Source organism: Rhinatrema bivittatum, chromosome 4, assembly GCF_901001135.1.
Source record: "Rhinatrema bivittatum chromosome 4, aRhiBiv1.1, whole genome shotgun sequence".
NCBI lineage: Eukaryota > Metazoa > Chordata > Amphibia > Gymnophiona > Rhinatrematidae > Rhinatrema > Rhinatrema bivittatum.
Window position 1 is genome coordinate 256,457,628 of NC_042618.1, and position 26,183 is coordinate 256,483,810.

Here is a 26,183-nt window from a genome sequence, read left to right on the forward strand (position 1 = left end):
CAGCGACCCGTGAAGAGGAGGCCCAGAGGTAAGAGAGAGGCTGAGGGCCCGTAGAGTGGGTGCATGTATGAGGTGCGTTGAGAGATTGGATTGCGTGTATGAGGTGTGTTGAGAGATTGGGTTGCGTGTATGAGGTGCGTTGAGAGATTGGGTTGCGTGTATGAGGTGCGTTGAGAGATTGGGTGTGGGAGTGAGGACCTGAATGTTTGCAGAGACAGCATGTGAGAACCTGTATGTGTGTGCGAGAGACAGCATGTGATAGTGAGAGCCTGTGCTTGAGCAAGACAGCATGAGGGAGTGAGAGAGAGCCTGGGTGTGTGAGAGTCAGACAGCATTTGCAAGAGAGAGACTGTATGAATGATTGTATGAGAGAGAGCATGTGAGAGTGAGAGCCTGTGTGTGTGTGTGTGAGAGAGAGAGAGAGAGAGAGAAAGCATATGAGAATGAGAACCTGACAATGTTTGAGGGAAGAAGACAGATGGAGAGAAAAGAAATAGAAAAAAAGACAATATGAAAGGAATTGGCAAAAAAATAAGAAAGGGGAGGTGGAACAAAAAAGCCTGTGACCAACCGATTAGAAAACTAAGTTCAGACAGCAAAGGTAATGTGCAAGAGTAGCACTTTCTCTATGCGGATCTCACAATGTACGAGATCAACATGGAGGAAGTGGAAACCCACGGGGCTTGCACAGAGGAGGCAGTAGAATGGGCTTCAGTGCCAATAGCAGCAATCAGCGCCTCCCCAATAGCCATGCGGCATCAGTGACAGTGGCAGCAGAGGAATGAGAGAGGCTCTGAGGTTGCTGGCAAAAGAAAGAGAGGGGGTCTGCCTTTAGTGTGCATGTGTATGAATGGGAGTCTGCCTAGGGGTGTATGTGTGTGAATGCATGGGTGCCTGCCTGAGGGTGTGTCTGTGTATGAGAATGTATGGGTGTCTTCCTGGGGTTTGCATTTGTGAGAATAGGTGCTGGCCAGTGTGTAGTATATGTGTGTGTGTGAGAATGAATTGGTGCCTGCCTGGGGGTCTGTGTGTGTGTGAGAATGAATGTGTGCATTCCTGGGGGATGGTGAGGGAGTGGTGTGAAAATGAATGGGAGCCTGCCTGGGGGTCAGTTTCAGTGTGTGAGAATGACTGGAAGCTTGCCTGGGTGTGTGTGTTTGTGTGTACGTGAGGGAGCCAGAGAGAGTGTGTATGAGAAAATCCAGGGGAGTAAGAGTTTGTGTGGGGGGGGTGTGTGTGGAGGGGGAGAGAGTGTCTTAGAGCCTGAGAGTGTGTCAGTGTCTGTGAGAGCGAGAGGTTATGGTGGGTATAAAAGCATGAATGTGTATGTATGTGACAGTGTATGTGTGAGAGAGAATGGACATGTGAGTCTGTGTGAGAGAGGATAACCTCCTAATCCTGGACAATATCAGGGTGACTGGAAATCAAGAGCTCCCACGTATGGACAGCAGGGGCTTTTTAAAATCCTTATTAGTTTTAATTATTGGGTGTTATTTGATATATGAGCTGTTTTGAAATATTTTATTGGTGTTTGGGAAATTGTAAAAAATGTATGATTTTAATTAATAGAAATTCTATTTATCAGTAGTTTTAAAATATTCTTTTATTAGTATGGTTTTACTATTATAACTGATGCTTTGTTTCTTGATTTTATTTGTTTTATGAGGAATGGTGGTTCTATTTTTCCATTGTTAATACACAGAGTCTGGCTTCTTGGGGTTTCCATTTCAGTTTTTGTCTAATTTGTGCTCCTTTATTTTGTATTCTGTATTTGGTGAGGGTCTGTCTCTGCTCTGTGTGTGTGACCATTATGAGAGATTCTGCTAGCATAGGGATCTATAGCAATCTGGTTTGTTTTGTTTCCTCAGTAGGTGGTATATTGGTATTCTAGGACCCAGTGTAATATTTACCCTTGCTTTTTCACAGGTAGGGTTATTGTTGTTTGAGTCCTTGGTGTTATTACTGTTATGTTACAATGGGATTGCAGTATATATTTTGAGTGTCTTTTTTACGAGGTTTTATTTTAGTTCACAATGTGCCTGGCAGTGGAAGGTGTTTGTGCTGCTGTTACTGTGAGGTGACACCAGCATTTGAAAATATCTTTCAGTATGATGAGCTGTAAGGGAAACATTCAAGCTCCATTGTTTGGGGGAATTTCAGTGGATGCACAGAGTTATAGAACTGGAGGTGCAGGATTTATATTGACATTCTGTCCCTTCCTATAAATTCCAGACTTCACTCTCTCATAGCCATATATAATTAGTTGAATGAGGCTATCAATTTTATAGTGTGAAACTGGCCAGCTTTTTAAAATTACGCAGAAGACCCTTTGGACTTTATTAACACCAAATATTCAAAAGCTGTGTTCATCCCATCAAGCTCATATATCTCATTAAAGAGGTAAATTGAATAACACAATAACTTTGTTTTATTATTGTTATTCATAAATTATAACAATAACATTAATCTTGGAATATTATATATTTTTAATATAAATGAAAGGTTTTCACAAGATAGGTTGTGTCGTGAAACATTTTATTATGTATATATTTAAGGAAACATACATACATTGTCGAAATACATTTCGTTCGTTTAACCTTTAACCTCTGGTTTGCTAGTAGACTGAATTACTGTGTCCCGAAATTATGTTTGTCTAAAAAGTGTGTCACCAACATGAAAAGTTTGGAAAGCTCTGGGCTAGACTCTAGTAAGCAGACACTGAGAGAAGAAAGCTTTATTGTACAGATGATTTCAGTAGAATCTTGCTTCAAGGAAGGGATAGTACTGTAGGCCAGCGATATCACAGTAAGCTCAGACAGTCTTTATAGATGATGGTCTCACCCAGATGTAGCAAGGGTGGGTAGTGTTCCGCAGCGTGGGATAAGCCGAACCTGAAGGGTGGAATAAGGAGAGCTGGAGCGTAGCGATACTCACAGAGTGGCAGTGTTGGTAACTTCCTTGGTAGAAAAATGGAGAGAGGGTCCCGAGGTCCGAGGTGCAGGATTCCCTGAGCAGGCTAGGCCCTCGAGGAGCAAGTACCTAGGAGCGCCGAAGGATCCTGGAAGAAAGTAGCTAGGACCCCCGAGGAGCAGGTGTCCTAGGTTAGGTAGTTGAACCTCGAAGGGCAGATAAAAGCGAGAGGCCCCCGAGGAGCGAGTACCCAGAGCTTCCGTAGGAGCGAATTACCCCGGAGGGGAGAGAGGAATCCAAGCGAGCAACTTAGAAGCGGTCAGAGTAGCAAAACCGAAATCCTTGCTAACTCGTTGGGCTATAGCGGAGCGGAGGTTTAAATACCCGGCGGTACTGACATCATGCGGTGGGGACGGCCCCGAGGTTCCCGCCATGACGTATTCAAAAGCATAGGTGGTGTGCGCGTGCGCGCCTAGGAGGCCACAGGAAAAAGCATGGTGGGCGGGGACGCCTATGCTGTGTTGGAGATGTCGAGAGTTTTGGCAATCAGCATCGGAGGCAGCCATCCTTCCCAGGGAGGAGGAAAAGGGTAGAAGAGAGGTGAGGCAGAGCGATCACAGCCGTCTGTGACCGACAATCACAACAGATATATTTGAATACCTGCTTTCATTATTTGTCTGAATACCCTGTTTTCATTGCATTCAGGAGTTTGTGTGTTTGTATTACGTTTAAAGGACCCTAATTGTACGCATTCCTTCTCCCATAGCAACCTAAACTTAACTAGGATTTGAACAAAATTAAGATGAAGGCAGCAGTCCAGCAGCAAGAGGGGGGCCTTCCAGTCTTTTGCATTAAGTGTCACATGTATGATTTTTTACCTGCCGGTGAGAGGTTGTATGTGTGCTCCCAGTGCAAAGGGCTCCTGGCTCTCAGAAAACAAGTCCAATCTCTAGAGGCCAGAGACAGAGAGGTATATATATGAAACCTTCAGGGACATAGTAGTCGTCCAAACTCAAGTCTGGCAGCCCTGGTGCTGCCTTGGAGGAGGAAGGTCTCCTGGTTGGAAAGCATCAAACTAGGGCAGCAGGATATGATCCTGTAGCAAGGACCTTCTCAACAGGTCATGCATTGTCCTCTCACACTGAGGATATCTCCCAGAGCTAATGACCAGGAAGGAAGGGTTACTTCGGCCGTCATTACTGGTGAATCGATTATTAGGAATGCAGGCAGCTAGGTGACTAAAGGGCATGAGGATTGCCAGGTAACATGCCTACCTGGTGCAAAGATGGTGGAACTCACGGGCCACCTAGATAGGATTTTAGACAGTGCTGGGGAGGAGCCGGCTGTCATGGTATATGTGGGCACCAACAACATAGGAAAATTTGGGAGGGAGGTCTTGGAAGTCAAATTTAGGCTCTTAGGTAGAAAGCTGAAATCCAGATCCTCCAGGGTAGCATTCTCTGTTAGGTCCCTAGAGACAGGCAGAGCTCCGGAGTCTCAATGCATGGCTGAGACAACTGTGAAAGGAAGAACAAGCCAAGTTTGTAAGGAACTGGGGAACCTTTTCGGGAAGGGGGAGTCTTTTCAGAAGGGATGGTCTCCACCTTAAGCAGGATGGAACCAGGCTACTGGCGCTAACCTTTAAAAAGGAGATAGAGCAGTTTTTAAACTAAATCAAAAGGGAAAGCAGACAATTGCTCAGCAGTACATGGTTTGGAGGGAGTATTTTTCAAAGGATACTAATAAAGCATTAGAGTTAGGGCATCCCAACAGAGAGGTTCCAATAATAAGAAAAGTAGTCCATGTGCTAATAAATAAAGAATCACTTGAGCTAAAATATTTCAATTTATCCCTGTCAAATGAAAAGCAGAATGTTAATACAAACAAAAAACACACTTTGAAATGTTTGTATGCTAATGCCAGAAGTCTAAGAAGTAGGATAGGAGAATTAGAATGTATAGCAGTGAATGATGACATAGACTTAATTGGCATTTCAGAGATAAGGTGGAAAGAGGATGACCAGTGGGATAGTGCTATACCGGGGCACAAATTATATTGCACTGATAAGAGAGGAACAACTTGATGACGGGATGGCACTTTATGTCTGAAATGGCACTCAGTCCAATAGGATAAAGATCCAGCAAGTGTCTAAATGCACAATCAAATCTTTATGGGTAGAAATCCCTTGTGTGTTGCAAAAACGTTTAGTGATAGGAGAATACTACCATCCACGTGGCCAAAATAATGAAACGTACAGTGAAACGCTAAGATAAATTAGGGAAGCTAACCAAATTGTTAGTGCAGTAATAATGGGAGATTTCAATTACCCCAATATTGACTGGGTAAGTGTAACATCAAGACATGCAAGAGAGATAAAGTTCCTGGATGGAATAAATGACAGTATTATGGAGCAATTGGTTCAGGAACTGATGAGAGGGAGGTAATTTTAGATCTAATTCTCTAGGTATTGCAGTATTTGGTGAGAGAGGTAACAAGTGGTAAGGCCGCTTGGCAATAGTAATCATATTCAGGCCTATCCAGTACCGAGCGGTAGGAAGAGCTGCGTTAGTGCCTACGGCACCCGCGGTTACCGCCCGCACAGTGCAGCTCACCTACCGCTCGATCCTGAAGCCTAATTGTATGTAAATGTAAGCCGCGTCCGAAAAGCCTTAGGTCCGCGCAACCCAGGATACTGGATAGAGCGCCTATACAGGATACTGGGTGCGCGGGCCTAAGGCTTCACGCCACGCTGGTATCTGTCATTTCAAATGTCATTTGAAATGACAGATACCAGGAAGCAACGGCGGCGACAGCGCAGAAGCAACGGCGAAACGACTTGTCAGTGTCCCCCCTCCTCTCGGAGCAGGGCGCGAAAAGCCGCCTTGCTCTGGGAGGAGGGGGGACACTGACAGCGACGAAGCAACGGCGAAGACAGCGGCGAAACGACTTGTCAGTGTCCCCCCTCCTCCCGGAGCAGGGCGGATTTTCCGCCCTGCTCCGGGAGGAGGGGGGACACTGACAACGGCGAAGCTTTCCCCCAGCCCGGACACCGGCAAAAAACTTTTCAGCGGCAAAACTTACTGTTTTGTAGCCAGCAGCCCTGAGCAGGAACACGATCTGCCTCCCGTAGCTCCTCCCGAAGACAAAGATGGCCGCCTGCATGGGGAAAGCGCGCAATTGGCCGCTCAAGACGTGACATCGTGACGTCACGTCTTGAGCGGCCAATTGCGCGCTTTCCCCATGCAGGCGGCCATCTTGTCGGGAGGAGCTACGGAGCCAGGTCGTGTCACTGATGATGGCTGCAAAAAAGTAAGTTGTGCAGGCGTCTGAAAGCGACTTACTTTTGGGATCTTGACAGATCCCAAAAGTAAGTCGCTTTTGGAAAAAAAACCAAAATTGTCAATTTTGAAAAAAAAAAAATTGCTTTTCTTTTTTTTTTTTTAGCTTCACCGCTCAGTTTCGTCGTTCAGTTTCGCTGCTTGTCTCTTCTCCCCCCCTCCCTCCGGGAGGGGGGAGAAGAGACAAGCTTTTGTTTTTTTTTTTAGTTTGGCCGCTGTCATCTCTTCTCCTCCCTCCCGGAGCAGGGCGCGAAAAGCAGCCTTGCTCCGGGAGGAGGGAGAACAGACTGACAGCGGTCAGGTCGGGTCCGGGTTGGGGGTTGGGGGTCCGGGTCGGGTCCGGGATTCGCCGGGTCGGGTTCGGGCTTCGCTGCTCAGTTTCGCCGCTTGTCTCTTCTCCCCCCGGGGGGAGAAGAGACAAGCGGCGAAACAACTTACTTGCACGGGGAAAGCGGTCTCCGTGGCAGCCCCAGTCCTCTCCCCTCCTCCCGAAGGAGGAGGGGAGAGGACTTCGGGGGCTTCGGGAGCAGGGGAGAGGACTGGGGCTGCCACGGAGACCGGCACCCATGATCGCGGCCGGGGCAGGTGAGCGGGGGCTGGGGGAAAGCTTGCCACCTACCCTTACCCATGCCTCTACCGCCTGGGTCAGGGTAGGCGGTAAGTTTGCAGGTTAAACGCGCGACAAAACGGCAGGGAAAGGTAGCGTTAGTCGGGGCGCGGGTTACGGGATGCTAGGGGAATAGCTAATTGGCTCGTTTGCATGCAATATCGAGCTAATTCGCTCGTTTGCATGCAATATACATGCCGCGGGCGGAAGGGGTTACCCGGGGAATTTAGGACGCGGTAGGAGTAGGTTAAAGGGGATTCGGGATCGCAGGAAGGGCTAACGCGGCCGGAACGTGAGTTAGAAGCGGCTTAGGAGCAGGGTAAACGCGGCCGCACTTTACAGGATAGGCCTGAATATGATCAAATTTGAATTAATGACTGGAAGGGGGACAGGCAAGTAAATCCATGGCTCCAGCTCTAAACTTTCAGAAAGGGAAATTTGATAAAAGGAGAAAAATAGTAAAAAAAACCCCAAGAAACAAAAAAAACTGAAAGGTGCAGCTACAAAGGTTAAGAGTGCGCAACAGGCGTAGATATTGTTAAAAAATACCATCTTAGAAGCGCAGCCCAGATGTATTCTACACATTATGAAAGGTGGAAGGAAGGCCAAATGATAGCCAGCATGGTTAAAAAGTGAGGTGAAAGAGGCTATTTTAGCCAAAAGATATTTATTCAAAAATTGGAAGAAGGATCCATCAGAAGAAAATAGGATAAAGCACAAGCATTGGCAAATTAATTGTAAGACATTGATAAGACAGGCTAAGAGAGAATCTGAAAAGAAGTTGACCATAGAGGCAAAAACTAATAAAAACTTTAAAAAATATATCTGAAGCAGAAAGCCTATGAGGGAGTCGATTGAATCGTTAGATGATCTTCACGGAGAGGGTGGTGGATGCCTGGAACGCCCTTCCAGAGGAAGTGGTGAAGACTAAAACTGAAAGATTTCAAAGGGGCATGGGATAAACATTGTGGATCCATAAAGTTTTGAGGATGTGAATGAAGAGAAGAGGCATGGGGGTGGCTTGTGGGAATGACGGCTATTACCTGGTGATTAATACCCTTATTCAATAAACATACACATGGTTAATGCAACTCCAACACTGCTGTATGCTTCAATGGCAAGAGGAAATGTGGGACAAAGGATTTGCATTCACAAATAAGCGTGGGTGTAGCTTGCTTGTTGCAGCGGTTACTACCCCAAAACAATTAAGCCTGATACTTCACTTTGAATACATATATAGCGCAGCTCACTGCTTCAACAGCAGGGGGGAATGAAGATAAGAGGATTTACATTCAGACAACTACCAACAAGGACTAAATTGCACAGGCTGGGTAAACAAGCGTGGGAGTAGCTTGCTTATTGCGGCGGCTACTACCCCTAATCAATTAGGCTTGATTCTTCACTTTTATGCAGCTCCAGGACTGCTCTCTATATCAATGGCAGGGGTGTGTTGTGAGTAAACTGTTTAGTTGACCCTTGGGCCGACCTGTGGGAGACTGGAGAGAGATGGACTATAGTCTCTATTGAGTGACAGGTCGGGAGGCGGATGCCAGGCAGGAGCAAGACGTGAACTTCACCCTGGAAGCCGGTACTCCCCCGGGAGGGGCCCATAGGAGTCTAGCCGCTGGGGCTTAGGAGATCACAGAAGCTGGAACTGGAGCAGGCAGGCAGGCAGGGATCCAGACTCAGGCAGAACTGCAGCGGGCTGGAGCTGGAACCAGGCAGGAACTGTGGCAAGACTCGGAACTGGAACCAGGCAGGAACTGTGGCAGAGACCGGAGCCCCCCCCGGGAGGAGCCCGTAGGGGCCCGTCCACTGTAGCAAGCAGGCAGGCTCGGTAGCAGGCAGGCAGGCTCTCTGTAGCAGGCAAGCGAGTTCGGTAGCAAGCAGGCAGGCTCTGTAGCAGCCAGTCAGGCAAACACTGAGCACACCTCGGGGCCCAGAGCAACTAGGGACCAAGGAGGGATCTGGTTGCAAGGCCCTGAGTGAGTGCAGACACCGGGGTTAAATCCCCCCGGCATCTGACGTCAGCAGAAGGGGCGGAGTGTCGCGCGGCGGGAAGCGGGCTATTTCAGTGCCCCTCCCGCGCGCGCCTAGAGAAAGGGCGTTCCCGCGGCAGCCTCCGTGGGGACGCCGTCGATGTTTGCGCTGCCGGGACCGGGGGAGAAGAGAAGGTAAGGCCCCGGTCGCGACTGGGACCGCAACAGTACCTCCCCTCTTAGGCCCCCTCCAGGGAGGCCCGGTTTTACCTGGGCAAACCTGGGAAGATTGTCGTGATAGTTCTTTCTTCATGGTGACAGAAGCAGAGACCAGACTGGGATCATGGCAGGGCTCTGAAGCGGGAACCAGATTGGAAATGGAACAAGACATGGAAGCGGGATCCTTGGGCATCTTCAAGCAATTGGAATGGCAAGATGGACTCCACTGGGTGATTCGCAGGGTATCCCACTGGATCGTGGGTGAATGCTTTTGGAGCCACGGCAACCCTAGCACCACGGGGTGGACTACCTTCTCCAAGACCAAGAAGGCAATCTCCTCCGAGTGGATCGCCCCGGTGTGGACAGTAATGGGTGTCATGGACATCTTGATGTGTCCCGGAAGGAGCGTACCTTGAACAGAAGTAATTCACAGCGGAGTCCAGGAAGGCGAGGGTTTCCAGAGACCCTCCCAGAAACTCCAACGTAATAGGCACGGTGCATTGAGGGACTGAGGCACAACCCAGGAGGAGCTCCTCACGACCTCCTAGGCTCTCGTGTCTTTTTAAACGCTCCCGGCAGTTGGCCAGGAAATGACCTTGCTGGCCACAGTAGAGGCACAAGCCCTGTGTGCAGCGACATTGTCTCTCCTCTGCGGAGAGTGGGGAACGTCCCAACCACGTAGGTTCTGCAGAGGCAACCTCCAGACACTCAACCATAGGAGAGGACGATGACTCGGAGTATGCGGAGACCAATGGAGGATTACTTCGGGCAGGTCATTGCTCTCTAGCCCTCTGCTGGAGACGACGGTTGATGCAGCTGGCCATGTCTATCAGAGCATTGAGGTCCTCCGGAAGGTCACGGGCAGCAATCTCGTTCTTGATACGCCCAGATAGTCCTTCTAGGAAAATGGCCTTTAGGCTGCCATCGGGCCAACCGACATCCTGGGCAAGAGTACAGAAATCCATAGCATAGTCTGCCAGGGAGCAGGCCCCCTGGCGTAACTGGAGCAGTACTGTCGTAGCAGTAGTCAAACGAGCCGGTTCGTCGAACGCCTGCCAGAAGCTCGAGATGAACTGCTGGAAATCCTTGAGCAAAGGATCGTGATGTTCCCAAAGCGGGGAGACCCACAATAGGGCCTTTCCATCGAGCAGGGAAAGAATGTAGGCCACCTTCACAGAGTCAGTGGGGAACTGCCGGGGCAACAGAGTGAACCGTGGAAAACACTGGTTCAAGAACCCACAGCAGGTCTTCGTATCTCCAGCATAACGGGAAGGTGCAGGTAACTGTGTTGTCGAGATAGCTTGTTCCTCGGGAGCCAACCCATCGGTGGACAGAGGATTCGAGGATATCTTATCTAGCTGGACAGCTAGTTGTTCCACCATAGCTACCAACCCATCAAAGAATTGCTGTAATTGCTGCAGGCGTTGGGCCATTCCTGGGATGGCCCGAAGGCCCGACACATCCGCCGAGTCCATGGCCTTGCAATCTGTTGTGAGTAAACTGTTTAGTTGACCCTTGGGCCGACTTGTGGGAGACTGGAGAGAGATGGACTATAGTCTCTATTGAGTGACAGGTCGGGAGGCGGATGCCAGGCAGGAGCAAGACATGAACTTCACCCTGGAAGCCGGTACTCCCCCGGGAGGGGCCTGTAAGAGTCCGGCCGCTGGGGCTTAGGAGATCACGGAAGCTGGAACTGGAGCAGGCAGGCAGGGATCCGGACTTAGGCAGGAACTGTGGCAAGACTCGGAACTGGAACCAGGCAGGAACTGTGGCAAGACTCGGAACTGGAACCAGGCAGGAACTGTGGCAGTGACCGGAGCCCCCCCCCCCCCCCGGCCACTGTAGCAAGCAGGCAGGCTCGGTAGCAGGCAGGCAGGCTCTCTGTAGCAGACAAGCGAGTTTGGTAGCAACCAGGCAGGCTCTAGCAGGCAGGCAGGCAAACACTGAGCACACCTCGGGGCCTGGAGCAACTAGGGACCAAGGAGGGATCTGGTTGCAAGGCCCTGAGTGAGTGCAGACACCGGGGTTAAATCCCCCCCGGCGTCTGACGTCAGCAGAAGGGGCGGAGCATCGCGCGGCTGGAAGCGGGCTATTTCAGTGCCCCTCCCGAGCGCGCCTAGGGGAAGGGCGTTCCCGCGGCGGCCTCCACGGGGACGCCGTCGATGTTTGCGCCGCCAGGACCGGGGGAGAAGAGAAGGTAAGGCCCCGGTCGCGACCGGGACCGCAACAGGATGGAAGGTAATTAGAACCAAAAAAGTTACCAATAAGGGCCCTGACCTCAGCGGTCAAAGTAACAGGTAAGTATGAGAAAAATAACTGTGAAAGCTTGCTGGGCAGACTGGATGGGCCGTTTGGTCTTCTTCTACCGTCATTTCTACGTTTCTATGTTTCATTTCTATGTTTCTATGATTGATGGGTTAAAGATAAGGCCATCGCGGAAAGACTAAACAAATTCTTTGCTTCGGTGTTTACTGAACAGGATGTTAAGGAGATACCCATTCAAGACACAGTTTTCAAGGGTGACTATTCAAATGAACTGAACCAAATCACGGAGAACCTGGAAGAGGTAGTAGGCCAAATTGACAAACTGAAAGAATAGTAAATCACCTGGATTGGATGGTACACACCCCAAGGTTCTGAGAGAACTCAAAAATGAAATTTCAGTCCTATTACAATTAATTTGTAACCTATCATTAAAATCATCCATTGTACCTGAAGACTGGAAGGTGACCAATGTAACCCCTGTTACGGTCCTGGTTGCAACCGGGGCCTTACCTTCCCTTCCTGGGCCTCGGCGGCGCAGATGTTGACGGCGTTTCCGCGGAGGCCTCCGCGGGAACGCCCTTTCTCTAGACGCGTGTGAGCCCAGGAAGGGGGCTGAAATAGCCCGCTTCCCGCCGCGCAACACTCTGCCCTCTTCGAGGACGTCAGATGCCGTGGGGGAATTAACCCCAGCGTCTGCTCTTACTTGGGGCCTTGCAACCAGGTTCCACCGTGGTCCCTAGTTGCTCCAGGCCCCGAGGTGTTCTACAGTGCCTGCCTGCCTGTTACAGTGTCTGCCTGCCTGCCTGCCCCGGGGGAGCACCAGCTTCCAGGGTGAAGAGCATCGTCTACGTCCCCAGATATCCGCCTCCCGATCTGCTCATATTGAGAGACATTAGAACACCTTATCCCAGTCTCTTGCAGGTCGGCCCAAGGGTCCACTAAACAGAGACTTCCATAACAACCCTGATATTTAAAAAGGGCTCCAGAGGTGATCCAGAAAACTATAGATGGTGAGCCTGACTTCAGTACTGGGAAAAATCGTGGAAACATTTATAAAGAATAAAATCACAAAACATGACTTAATGGGACACAGCCAGCATGGATTTACCCACGGGAAGTCTTGCCTCACAAATCTACATTTTTTTGAAGGGGTGAATAAACATGTGGACAAAGATGAACTGGTAGATGTGGTATATTTGGATTTTCAGAAGGCGTTCAACAAAGCCCCTCATGAGACGCTTCTAAGAAAACTAAAAAGTCATGGGATAGGAGGCGATTTCCTTTTGTGAATTGCAAACTGGTCAAAAGAGAGGAAACAGTGAGTAGGATTAAATGATCTGTTTTCACAGTGGACAAAGGTAAACAGTGGAGTGCCTCAGGGATCTGTACTTGGACTGGTGCTTTTTAATATATTTATAAATGATCTGGAAAGTGGTACAATGAGTGAGGTGATCAAATTTGCGGATGACACAAAATTATGCAGAGAATTTAAATATCAAGCGGATTGTGATAATTGCAGGACCACCTTGTGAGATGAAGATTAGGCTTCAAAATGACATAAGAAATTTAATGTGGAAAATGCAAGGTGATGCGCATATAGGGAAAAATAACCCTTGCTGTAGCTACACGATGCTATGTTCCAACTTACGAGTTGCCACCCAGGAAAGAGATCTAGGCGTCTTAGTGGACAATACATTGAAGTCATCAGCTGTGTGCTGTGGCAGTCAAAAAATAAAACAGAACATTAGGAATTATTAGGAAGGGAATGGCAAACAAAATAGTGGATGTCATAATGCCTCTGTATCGTTCCATGGTTGAGACCGCACCCTGAATACTGTGTGCAATTCTGGTCACCGCATCTCAAAAAAGATATAGTTGCACTGGAGAAAGTGCAGAGAACGGCGACCAAAATGATAAGAAGCATGGAACAGCTCCCCTATGAGGAAAGGCTAAAGAGGTTATTTATTTATTTAATAGCTTTTATATACCGACGAACGTTGGGAACATCTCGTCGGTTTACAGAGAACAGAACTGAGCAACAGGCTTTACAATTATCATATAATTATATAAGGAACATTAAAAAACATACAATTAACAGTGTAGAATATACAAGGAACATTAAAAACATACAATTAACAGAGTAGAATATACAATAAATAATTAACTAAGTGGTATGCATGATAGAGGTTAGGACTGTTCAAATCGGAGAAGAGATGACTGAAGGGGGATATGATAGAGCTCTACAAAATCATGAAAGGACTTGAACAAGTTAATGTAAATCAGTTATTTGCTCTCAGATAATAGAAGGACTAGGGGGCAGTCTATAAAGTTAGCAGTAGCTCATTTAAAACAAATTGGAGAAAATTCTTTCACTCAATGCATAGTCAAGCTCTGGAATTTATTGCCAAAGGATGTAGTTATGGCATTTAGTATAACTGGGTTTAAAAAAGGTTTGGACAAGTTCCTAGATGAGAAATCCATGAACTGCTATTAATCAATAAGGAATAGTAGCTTGGGATCTATTTAATGTTGGGATACTTGCCAAATTCTTGTGACTTGGATTGGCCATTGTTGGCCACAGGTTGCTGGGCTGGATGGACCCTTGATCTAACCCAATATGGCATATCTTATGTTCTAGCTAATTTAGTTATATTATTTTCTAAATAAAGTTGCTCAATAAAATCCCTCTCCTGCCCTCTCTCTCTCTCTCTCCCTTCTTCTCCCAGCCAGCTATTAAGAAACAAAACTCTTTCTCGACCTTTCCCCACCAAAAGAGTGACCAGTTTTCAATTATAATAAAATCTGTCCCTCTTTCTCTTTTCCCTCAGTCACCAGTTTCTCTCCACCTCTCGCCACCACCCTGCCCCATGGAACATTTTTTTATTTTTCTAGTTGAGCTATTTCCAAGGCCAGGTCACTGGGAGGGCCATGGCTTCAGCTGAACGTTCAGCTAGCTAAAGACTAAGTAGGCATCAGCTCCACTCTCAAACCGGCAACAGCCCCTTCCCTGTGCGTTTTCATGCCATGGAGGGGCAGGGCATGAAAGCAGAGCTGATGCTGATTCAGTTTGCAGCTGGCTCCTTAACACTGAGCTGCAGCTGCTGCCCTACCAGCGATCAGACCTCAGGAATGGCCCCAATTTAAAAAAAAATGTCCCAATACTGTATATTGAAAAATAAATTGTAGGCATTCTAATCTCCATTGGAGGCAGCTTGTTTTTAATGCCATCTGAATAGTATCATACTTGCATACTATTTTAAAACTCTAGAACAGACAACATATGAAAGGCTCCATGAGATAAACAGTATATGAAAGAAAATCCTTTCAAACACAAAAACCAGTTCAGCAACAGTCACAAAGAAAGTAGAGGAAGGAGAAACTGAATAAAACATGTTTAATTTAAATGTAATCCATTACAAAAGAAGTGCATCTCTAGCAGCCCAAAGCATTTCACTGCCTCTTCCTCAAGGGAATTCATCTTCTTCAAGAGGTCAACTCCTTTTCAAACCAAAAGATATTGCATTTCATCTACAATTCATCATAGTTCATTCAAAGAAAGCTCAAAACTAAATACAAACACCAGGGAAGCAAAAAATATAAAGGAAGAAAATGAATAAAGTACGAAAAGAATATTCTAGAGAACATCCTTTCTGTTTATTTCAGTAAAAGTTTGTGGTTAGGACTCGTGTCGATAAAGATAAAACAGCCCAGAGTAAGGAATTTCAAAATCGAAACACCTATAAATTCCTTTTTAGAAACTAGTTCATATTTTCTACAGCTCAGAAAAGGGAATACGTCTAGGCCGGTTGCTCTGTATTTAGAAAATGTATTTAGCAGAGACTTTTAGGAAAAAAAAGTAATATAAATGAATTGTGAAATTGATTTCTGCAGCACAGTTATAAACTTGAGAGCACTGGGTGGGCGATTTTCAAAAGCTGTTTAGCCATGTGAATGGCTATTTAGCTGGACAAAAGGACTTTTTGAAAATTGCCTAATCTGAATGTGGATAAAAGCTTCCCAGTTGCACATACTTTGACCTGCATTGCTGTGGAGGCATTCCTGGGGAGGGCTTAGGCTGGGGGAGGCAACAAACAATATAGCTTTGCATTTTCAAAACTATGTGCTTTATTTTGGCCAGAAAAAGTATCCGGATGGGAAGTTACTGCAAATCTCTGCCAACTACTTTTTCCTTGGACAACTTTCAAAGAGAAAATAGTTTCCCCTTTGAGAACTAGTGCAAAAATTGGTGGGAAAATGTACTTATGGACTTTGAACCTTCCTGCACAGGTTTTGAAAATTGCTCCCTTACATCAACATAAGACAGAACCAATGCTATTAATGGCGATAAAATAGTAATGATAGATAAACAAAGATGATGCAAATGTGAAAAATTTCCAGTACTTTCAGAAATGTAGCTTTACTACTGGATTTTGCAGACAGAATAGGAACATTCTGATTATAAGGAAAAACAATTTGAATATTTCATTTAGAGATCCAGTCTTAAAGAAATTGCAACCTAACACATCTTCAATTGCTTCTTCTAGAACTGTGTTAAAAGACAATATATTAGTGCAAGGTATTTATTATAAACTAACAATGCAAAATGACCTTGCTTATGAAGGTTTCTATAGTTGTAATGCTTGTTTGATATGTCACCATGCAATGACATTACAGTTATTGGTAGAGAATAAACAAAATTCATGTATTGCATCAAAACTGCAGGTGTTAAAATTACATTGGTTAGAGTAGTGGGCTGAGAACCAAGGAAAGCAGGGTTCAATGTATACTTCTTTCACTTGCGACTTTAGGCAAGTCACTTTACTTTTGTTGTCCAAAAAAAAATGTAATACATTAAGACAGAATACAGAACTTTTTGGATTTAAATAGGAACTCACTTCTGACAGTACCGGTTCCCGGGGCGCACACATGGATGTAGCTATTTTATAACATGTGGACATTGGCGCATGCATGTTATAAAATACGTTCCCCGCGTGCACATGCATGCCGGATTTTAAATTCCAGACGAACATGTGCGGCGGGGGGGATTTTAACAAGCAACGCGAGTAGGCCTTCCCCAGTTCCCTCCCAGTTTGCTCCAATTAAGGAGCAGGGCTTGTGCAGGGCTTTTAAAATGTGGACATATGGGCAGAGCTAGCTTTACAGGGAGGCAAAAAAGGCAATTGCCCAGGACCCCAGCACCACAAAGGACTACTTTCACAAAGCTGAAGGATGTCATTGAGATAGAGCTTCAGGACACCAGACACTGACTGGGCCCACTCCTTAAGTTTCTACCCTGGGTCCCAGTGTGCCTAATGCCAGTCCTACCTATATGCCCCCTTGCTAGCTATTCTCTACACAAAGGACAAGGAAATGAAATGTGGCTGTAACCTAAACAGCTGAACAATGTAGCCCAGGTAACTGCTCTTAATAGCTTAAGTTTTCTGAAGTAAGTTTTCAGCTATTTATCCTGCCCTCACTTTTATTTGTGATAGCTCTTGACCACAGGTGTTTGTAGGACTCTAGAAAGTATCAGAACAGGTAAAATGATTTTCAGTCATTCTAGATTAATACTTTTTTTTTAAAATTATGCAGCTCAATTATTTTGGCTCTGACATAGGCAAAAACCAGAACCCAATCTAAAGGTTACCTAAAATGGTAGAACTTTAGAAACAAAACTGCCCTAAAATAACATTTTGCTCTAACTCCAAACCCTATATAGCAATTTCCATATCTAACAAAAAGCTACAGAGTATATTTCAAGAAACTTCATTTATCCCACAAGTCACAGATTAAGTAATTGAGTAAGTGACTCAGTACCCTCAGTTGAGTAATGACTGTTTACTGGACAATGTAGTTCCCATCAGTATCTAAAAGTTATTAATATGTCCTAGATCTAAACTGTAAACCAGAATAGTTTACCTTGGCAGTTTCTTCCATTGGGTGCCAGTGTGTAACCAGTAGCAGGGCAAGTACACTGAAAGCTTCCTGGAACATTGTTGCAACGATAGGAACAGATGTGTCCTCCCGTGGGTAAAGTACATTCATCAATATCTGCAAAGTAATACACAAAGGGATAAGAAGCTACTAGTGTATTTATTCATTTACAAACATTCCTATCCTGATTAATGCTAGTATTTATAAACTGGGGGTTGGGAGCAACACAGTTTATAAAATAATGTGCATTTCTGCTCCAAATATATGCATGCATGTTTTAGTACATGCATATATTTTCTTTATAATATTTCTCTACTGTTTGCTTCAAGAGAGATTGCAGCGGTTTACAGTAAAAAAATTCATAATTAAAAAGACTTTCTGTAATGAGCACGTACTTCACAAGTATTGGTTTTGTTTATGGTTTATCATGAATGTACATTGTAATGTTTTACAAATTTGCAATAAAAGCTTTAAAAAGAAAAAAAAAAGACATACTCTACTTAATGCTGAACATAAAAATATCTTGGCTGCAAAGAGATAAATAATGCCACCTTCAAAAGAGAAAGTATATTTCCAATGCAAGAAAACATTTTTTTTATCCATGTTATAAACATACATGCAAATGTTATGCATGCAAAATAACTGTGAAACTGTGAATAAACATCCAAATTTTTTAAAAAAGGGGCAGGTATTTTATAAAGCATGTACAAATATTTGGAATCATCAGTTTGCTGATACCTCCGCCAGTTCACCCAGACTCCAGTTCACCAGTATCCTCTACCACTTCACCCTGAATCCCCACCAGTTCATTCAGACATCCTACCCAAAAACTGCAGACAATGGACAAGTCCAATTTCACTTGCGCTAGTCAATTAGCAGGCGTAAATGTGTACAAATTTTGAATATCTAAGAACATAAGAAATTGCCATGCTGGGTCAGACCAAGGGTACATCAAGCCCAGCATCCTGTTTCCAACAGAGGCCGAACCAGGCCACAAGAACCTGGCAAGTACCCAAATACTAAGAAGATTCCATGTACTGATGCAATTAATAGCAGTGGCTATTCCCTAAGGGGTAGATTTTAAAAAAGTACGCCCGCATGTACTTTTGTTCGCTCACCAGGCACAAACAAGAGTACGCCGGATTTTAATAGATACGCGCGTAGCCGCGCGTATCCTTTAAAATCCGGGGTCGGCGCTCCAGCCGCGCGATTCCCCAGCCCAGGAGCAGTTTCGGAGGCCTCGGCCATGCCCCCGAAATGCCCCCGGGCCGGAACCACGCCCACGGCCCCGCCCCCAGATGACGCGCCACTGCGATATGCACGACACGCCTCCCCCCCCCCCCGGAAAGCCCCGGGACTTGCGTGCGCGCGCAGGGGGAATTTGCGGCAGGTTTTCGGGGGGGTACGCGCGTATCTTATGCACGTACCCCTTTGAAAATCTGCCCCCAAGTAAACTTGATTATTTATTTATTGAAAATCTTTTCTATCATGGAATGCCCCCTAGTCTTCTATTATTCAAAAGTGAAAATAACCGAGTCACATCTACTCGTTCAAGACCTCTCATGATCTTAAAGACCTCTATCATATCCCCTTTAAACCGTCTCTTCTCCAAACTGAACAGCCCTAACCTCTTCAGCCTTTCCTCATAGGGGAACTGTTCCATCCCCTTTATCATTTTGGTTGCCCTTCTCTGTACCTTCTCTATCGCAACTATATCTTTTTTGAGATGCGGTGACCAGAATTGTACACAGTATTCAAGGTGCGGTCTCACCATGGAGCAATATAGAAGCATTAGGACATTTTCCATTTTATTAACCATTCCCTTCCTAATAATTCCTAACATTCTGTTTGCTTTTTTGACTGCTGCAGCACACTGAGCCGACGATTTTAAAGTATTATCCATTATGATGCCTAGATCTTTTTCCTGGGTGGTAGCTCCTAATATGGAACCTAACATCGTGTAACTACAGCAAGGGTTATTTTTCCCTATAGGCAACACCTTGCACTTGTCCACATTAAATTTCATCTGCCATTTGGATGCCCAATCTTCCAGTCTTGGAAGGTCCTCCTGTAATGTATCACAGTCCTCTTGTGATTTAACTACTCTGAATAATTTTGTATCATCCACAAATTTGATAACCTCATTCGTCGTATTTCTTTCCAGATCATTTATATATATATATTGAAAAGCATCTGTCCAAGTACAGATCCCTGAGACACTCCACTATCTACCCCCTTCCACTGAGAAAATTGACCTTTTAATCCTACTCTCTGTTTCCTGTCCCCCAACCAGTTTGTAATCCATGAAAGGACATCGCCTCCTATCCCATGAATTTTTAGTTTTCATAGAAGCCTCTCATGAGGGACTTTTTCAAATGCCTTCTGAAAATCCAAATACACTACATCTACCGGTTCACCTTTATCCACATGTTTATTAACCCCTTCAAAAAAATGAAGCAGATTTGTTAGGCAAGACTTCCCTTGGGTAAATCCATGCTGACTTTGTTCCATTAAACCATGTCTTTCTATATGTTCTGTGATTTTGATGTTTAGAACACTTTCCACTATTTTTCCTGGCACTGAAGTCAGGCTAACCGGTCTGTAGTTTCCCGGATCAACCCTGGAGCCCTTTTTAAATATTGGGGTTACATTAGCCACCCTCCAGTCTTCAGTTACAATGGATGATTTTAATGATAGGTTACAAATTTTTACTAATAGGTCTGAAATTTCATTTTTTAGTTCCTTCAGAACTCTGGGATGCATACCATCCGGTCCAGGTGATTTGCTACTCTTTAGTTTGTCAATCAGGCCTACTACATCTTCCAGGTTCACAGAGATTTCGTTCAGTTCGTCTGACTCATCACCCCTGAAAACCATCTCCGGAACTGGTATCTCCCCAACATCCTCATTAGTAAACACGGAAGCAAAGAATTAATTTAGTCTTTCTGCAATGGCCTTATCTTCCCTAAGTGCCCCTTTAACCCCTCGGTCATCTAAATGGTCCAACCGACTCCCTCACAGGTTTCTTGCTTCAGATATATTTTTTAAAGTTTTTATTATGAGTTTTTGCCTCTATGGCCAACTTCATTTCAAATTCTCTCTTCGCCTGTCTTATCAATGTTTATACTTAACTTGACAATGCTTATGTTTTATCCTATTTTCTTCAGATGGATCCTTCTTCCAATTTTTGAAGGATGATTTTTTGGCTAAAATAGCCTCTTTCACCTCACCTTTTAATCATGACGGTAATCGTTTTGCCTTCTTTCCACCTTTCTTAATGTGTGGAATACATATGGACTGCACCTCTAGTATTGTATTTTTAAAAATGTCCATGCCTGTTGAACACTTTTAACCTTTGCAGCTGCACCTTTCAGTTTTTTCAGTTATTTTCCTCATTTTATCAAAGTTTCCCTTTTGAAAGTTTAATGTTAGAGCTACAGATTTACTAATAACTTCCAGTTATTAGTTTAAATTTGATCATGTTATCATCACTGTTGCCAAGTGGCCCCACCACCATTACCTCTCTCACCAAATCCTGCATTCCACTAAGAATTAAATCTAAAATAGCTCCCTCTCTTGTTGGTTCCTGAACCAATTGCTCCATGAAGCAGTCATTTATTACATCCAGGAACTTTATGTCTCTAGCAAGTCCTGATGTTACATTTACCCAGTCAATGTTGGGGTAATTGAAATCTCCCATTATTATTGCACTGCCAAATTGGTTAGCTTCCTTGATGTCTCTTAGCATTTCATAATCTGTCTGACCATTTTGTCCAGGTGGACGGTAGTATACTCCTATCACTATACTCTTACCCAACACACATGGGATTTCTACCCATATAGATTCTACTGAGCATTTAGTCTCTTGTATGATCTTTATCCTGTTGGACTCTATACCCTCCCGGACATAAAGTGCCACACCCCCACCAAGTTGATCCTCCCTATCATTGCGATATAATTTGTACCCTGATATAGCACTGTCCCATTGGTTATCCTCCTTCCACCAAGTCTCTGTGATGCCAATTATGTCAATCTCATCATTTGCTGCTATACACTCTAACTCTCCCATCTTACTTCTTAGACTTCTGGCATTGGCATACAGACATTTCAAAGTGTGTTTTTTGTTTGTATTAACAACCTGCTTTTCAGTTGTTTGGGATAATTCGGAAATCATTAGCTTTGGTGATATTTTACATATAGGCATATGAACTATGTTTGCTTTTAACGGAACCTCTCTGATGGGATGCCCTAACTCTCCTTTTTCATTAGTATCCTTCAAGGATACATTTCTCCAAACCATGCACTGCTGAGTGACTGTCGGCATTCCCCCTTGTTCTTTCTTACAAAATAGCAACTACCGTATGTATTTCTGAACCCCACCCTGAAATGTCCCTATATCACCCCTTTTTCCCCCCAGTAAAATGAATGCATGAAACTAAAAACACACATGTACCCTTGATATTTATAAACTAGCATGCACACAATATGCTATTTTGATGCGTAGATACTTTACAAAATACCTGCCTCTACACAAAGAGGTAGATCTTCAAAACATACGTGTGCTTGTACTTTTGTTCGCGCCACTGGCGCGAACAAAAGTACACTAGATTTTATAAGATACGCACGAAGCCGCGCATATCTTATAAAATCCGGGGTCGGCGCGCACAAGGCTGCGCAAAATTGGCAGCCTGCGCGCACCGAGCCGCGCAGCCTGCCTCCATTCCCTCCGAGGCCGCTCCGAAATCAGAGCGGCCTCGGAGGGAACTTTCCTTCCGCGTTCCCCCACCTTCCCCTCCCTTCCCCTATCTACCCCACCCCCCAGCCCTACCTAAATCCCCTCCCCCACCTTTGTTGGGCAAGTTTCGCCTGCTTGAAGCAGGCGTAACTTGTGCGCGCCGCCCCGGCATCCCCCGGCACAGGTCGCAGTGCCGGGGGACTCGGGACCACCCTCCTGGCCCACCCCTGAACAGTCGCCACGCCCCCGGACCCACCCTGGACCGCCCCCTGCCCCCGGAACACCCTGGACACGCCCCCTCCCGCCCCTTTTATGAAGCCCCGGGACTTACACGCGTCCCAGGGATTTAAAATCTACCCCAGACTGTGGTAAGTGCTCACACTTTGTAATTATTTTACATGTAAAATATGTATTAGTACTTTTATACACACACTTTAGAAAATTACCCTGAAAACTACAAAGCATCCATTTAATTAAACAGCTGGGCTTATGTTGTAATGGAGGGATTTCCCCCTAAAGAATTTCCTATGACCTAAATTAGATGAACCATGCCAAAGGTGACAGACCACAACAAAAAAGGGCCAAGGACAATTACTCTGGTAATTTTGTTAAGAAGATTAGTCTTTTTGGAAGTAGAATTTGAAAGAAAAAGATTGTAGAGCAAGGAAATGTAACATAATATAGTAATTTTTAAAAGCCCATTTTACCCACTTTATGTGTACTTAACATGGGTAAAACCTATTGACAATTCAATAGCATTCATTGTAGTAATTTTCAAAAGCAGGTAAAAGGGTTTTTGAAAATTACTATGATGGTATGTTGCATTTGCATTTTCCTTTGAAAATTACCCTGTTATTGTGCAGGTTAAAATGGTATGAAAAGACATTAGCACAAGTAATTCTAAATCAGCATCTCTACGCATGTAAATGAAGGAATGTCACAAGCAAATAAGACTTTAATATTCGCACAGGAAATAGCTTAGTATGTTCTCCTGTACAATTGATAATGCCAAAAATGTAACATCTGCCTCATATTAGATGTTAAGTTTCTTCTGTGTGCATTATTTCAAGGGTTGGCTGCCAACAAACTTTATGGCTCGAAGATGAAACTCATGTACAAGAGATAACACTGTAAAAGATAACCACAGGCCCTTGAGGTATTACATCTTCTGACAATTCTCTCTGGAAACAAAAATGATACCAACACACAGGACATTCTACACAAATCTGCATTTATTCAAAATGTCTTCTCAAACAAAAGGGTAACATATGAAAATGGTTGTTCATGCATTGTTGGGTAGGAGTTGGCATTTGTTTTGAAATTGCATTAAAAAATACAACAAAACACTGCATTTCATTTTGCGTTGATTCAAAATGAAAAGTCCAAAGACATTTGATGGGTTTCTCCTTTTGTTTCGGAATGCATCCCCTGCCACTACTGTCAAAGCACCCCCAATAAAGTTAATTCCACCCCTCCCCCCACCATTCCCTATTTCATCTATGGGGCTGAATAAGAAAGCAGAACAGAAGCGATCTCCAGTTGCTCTTGCCCCACCAGGTGCCATTGTATATACACAATATTTAGTGTGACCACCTTATTTTACAGGTTATTTTTCTTTATTTTTATGATTGATTTTTTTTTTAAGATTATGTATGCTTGTACTGAATTCTTTTGATTTTAGTTATATTAATATGCAATAACACCCTTTGGACAACGTGTATGGTGAAGCATGATATTAATAAAATGTAATACTTTTCATGATTACGACCTAACTACTTAACTGTAGAGACCTCCCTAAGTCTCCACTAGATGTCCCCAGCTTAGGCTTTGGGCAGGGAGTGAGGAGGGAGTATACCACTCCTAATCAGCCTCTTCTTCAAGGATCCTAGGAATGGTATCTCCCACCTGCATAACTGCAGTAGGGTATATCAAGTTGTGAGGCATTTTTTAGTTGGGATTTGAGGAGCTCATTTCACCAGCTTCCCAATTTAGGCTTCATGGTCTGAAACCATGGAGAAGGGGAGAAGCACTTCCCTATTCAGTATCCATCCAGTCTGGAAGGAGTTGTCTTAGTTTGTAAGAGTAATCGTTTTTGAGAGCCATTTTTGGATTTCTGGTGAATCTCTGTTCTGGGCTCTGGGATTTTTTTCCCCTGGCCTGGCTTTTGTTTCCAGTTTTAGGCCCCATGGCCAGCAACTTTGCCAAAGGGGAGAAGCACATCCCTTTCCAATCTGCCTGGAAGACTTGCTTCCTTTTTATTCGGTAAGTGGATGATTTTCCTGGTAGTTAATTTTTGAAGTTTTTTTCTTTTGTGAATGGTTCTGGCTCAGGAAGGGAAAAGTTCTGCCTTGTGAAGGACAAGGGTACAGAAAACGTGCTGTGCTCACCTCACAACCTATGGAGGGAGAGTAGTGATTTGCCACAAGAGAATTTTGGATGCTGATTTTTTTTTTTTTTTTTTTTTTTAAGAAAAGTTTTGCCTTTTACATTGGGAGGAAGTTTCTGCTGCTACTCTTCCTAACCAGTGGTTGGGAAAAGGAGAAGAGCTGGCCTTTCCTGGACACAGGACCTTTCAGTCAGAGAAATTAAACTGTGCTGTTTTGAGAGATCAAAAGTAAAAAGTTTGTGACATCTGGAGACAAACCCCCCCCCCCCCCCCCCCCCGGACCTCAGGTACTATGGTTGAAGAGACCCCATTATACCTAGGATACCCCCCCCACTCACCTGGGACACTTATTCCAAATCCTGGAGGGTAAGAACATTTCAGGACGCAGTACTAAGAGACATATCCGCAGAGAGAAGAGAAGTATAATGAAATATACCAGTCTGGGACATGGGTGTAACAGAGTACAATGCTGTTGGTACAAATTGATTAAACTGAACTACTTACTTTATTTGGAACACCCAACCAGAATATCCTACCTGTCAATTAATTGAACCTACACTGAAATATAAAAACATACACGCAGTGAAGAGGTTTGCACCTTTATGCCTTGGGTCCTGGAGGTTCAGCCTCTCCCCCATTAGCAGAATCCATGCCCGGAATAGTTTGGGACTTGAGAGACAGTGTAAAGATTTGGCCCTGGGACAGTGGGGGATCCCTACACATTTCAGATAAATGGGGCTACACTTAGTGTTTCACATGGACCTCTTTTAATTGGTTAATGTCATACCTTCGCATGTGATTCCATCCACATCACTGAGCTGATAACCTCGGTAACAGTAGCACTGGTAAGAGCCATATACATTAGCACACTGTTGGCTGCAGGGATGGTCATTGCATTCATCCACATCTAAAACAAAAAGATACTCTTATAATACTACTTCATGTGGTTCTTAATTTAATGTATTTATTGTTTGCATGTCTTTATTCTGCATATCCAAACATAATATACAGTAAAATAACATCAAGACATACCTAATAAAAACAAACAAGGATTGAAATCTGATTAATCCTAATAATTGTCCATCCCAGTCCATACCACCCATGCATATACTCATCTGTGAGAAAAGAACAAATTCCCTACTAGCCAAATTTGCTATGGGAATGCTTCTACTTTAACTTCTTCCTAAGATCAGCCTTAACATTTTCCTAAAGGATAGGTAACCCTTTTCTTCCCTAAGTTCCAGAGGGAGTGAATTCCACCATTTCAACCCTGCTATAATAGAAAAAGAACCAAGATATGTCTCCACTAGGGATGTGCATTCGTTTCATCCGTTTCATACGTTTCCCATTACATGTCAATCAGATGTGCATTCGTTTCATATGTTTCATACGTTTCATATTACATGCTTGTATAGGAAACGGATGAAACAAATGCACATCCCTAGTCTCCACCAGGCAAGCAGGATTGGCTTAAGCATTGGGCAGATGAAGTAGTCAGCTAAGGTGCCAGCTTCTGGAGGGGTTGCAGAGAGCAGCAGCAGTTACATCAAAACAATAGATCCTGACAGTCATACAAACTCACAAAGCCATACATGCTTTTTTTAAAACATTTTATTGAAAACATAGTAACAACATACATAGGCTAGATATCTATTTCCAACTTATTCATAAGCGAGAAGAGAAGATTCAGGCACAAATTCCTTGCAAAAACAAAATAAGAGGAAATAAGAAATCAAACTGGAATACAATAGAATACCTAGTACAAATATAAATACAATATAACAAGGATAGTCATCACTAACAACATCCC

General features: G+C 44.5%; 1 protein-coding gene across 1 annotated transcript in view; it reads right to left on the bottom strand.

The window, feature by feature from the left end:
• FBLN1 (fibulin 1) overlaps positions 1-26,183 on the bottom strand; it is a 326,336-nt gene that overhangs the window by 147,463 nt on the left and 152,690 nt on the right. The window contains exons 13-14 of the mRNA XM_029597486.1: positions 25,161-25,280; positions 17,238-17,369 (exon numbers count right to left, since the gene is read on the bottom strand). Coding sequence (XP_029453346.1) covers positions 17,238-17,369; positions 25,161-25,280 — 252 coding nt within the window. The remainder of the gene's footprint in view (positions 1-17,237; positions 17,370-25,160; positions 25,281-26,183) is intronic.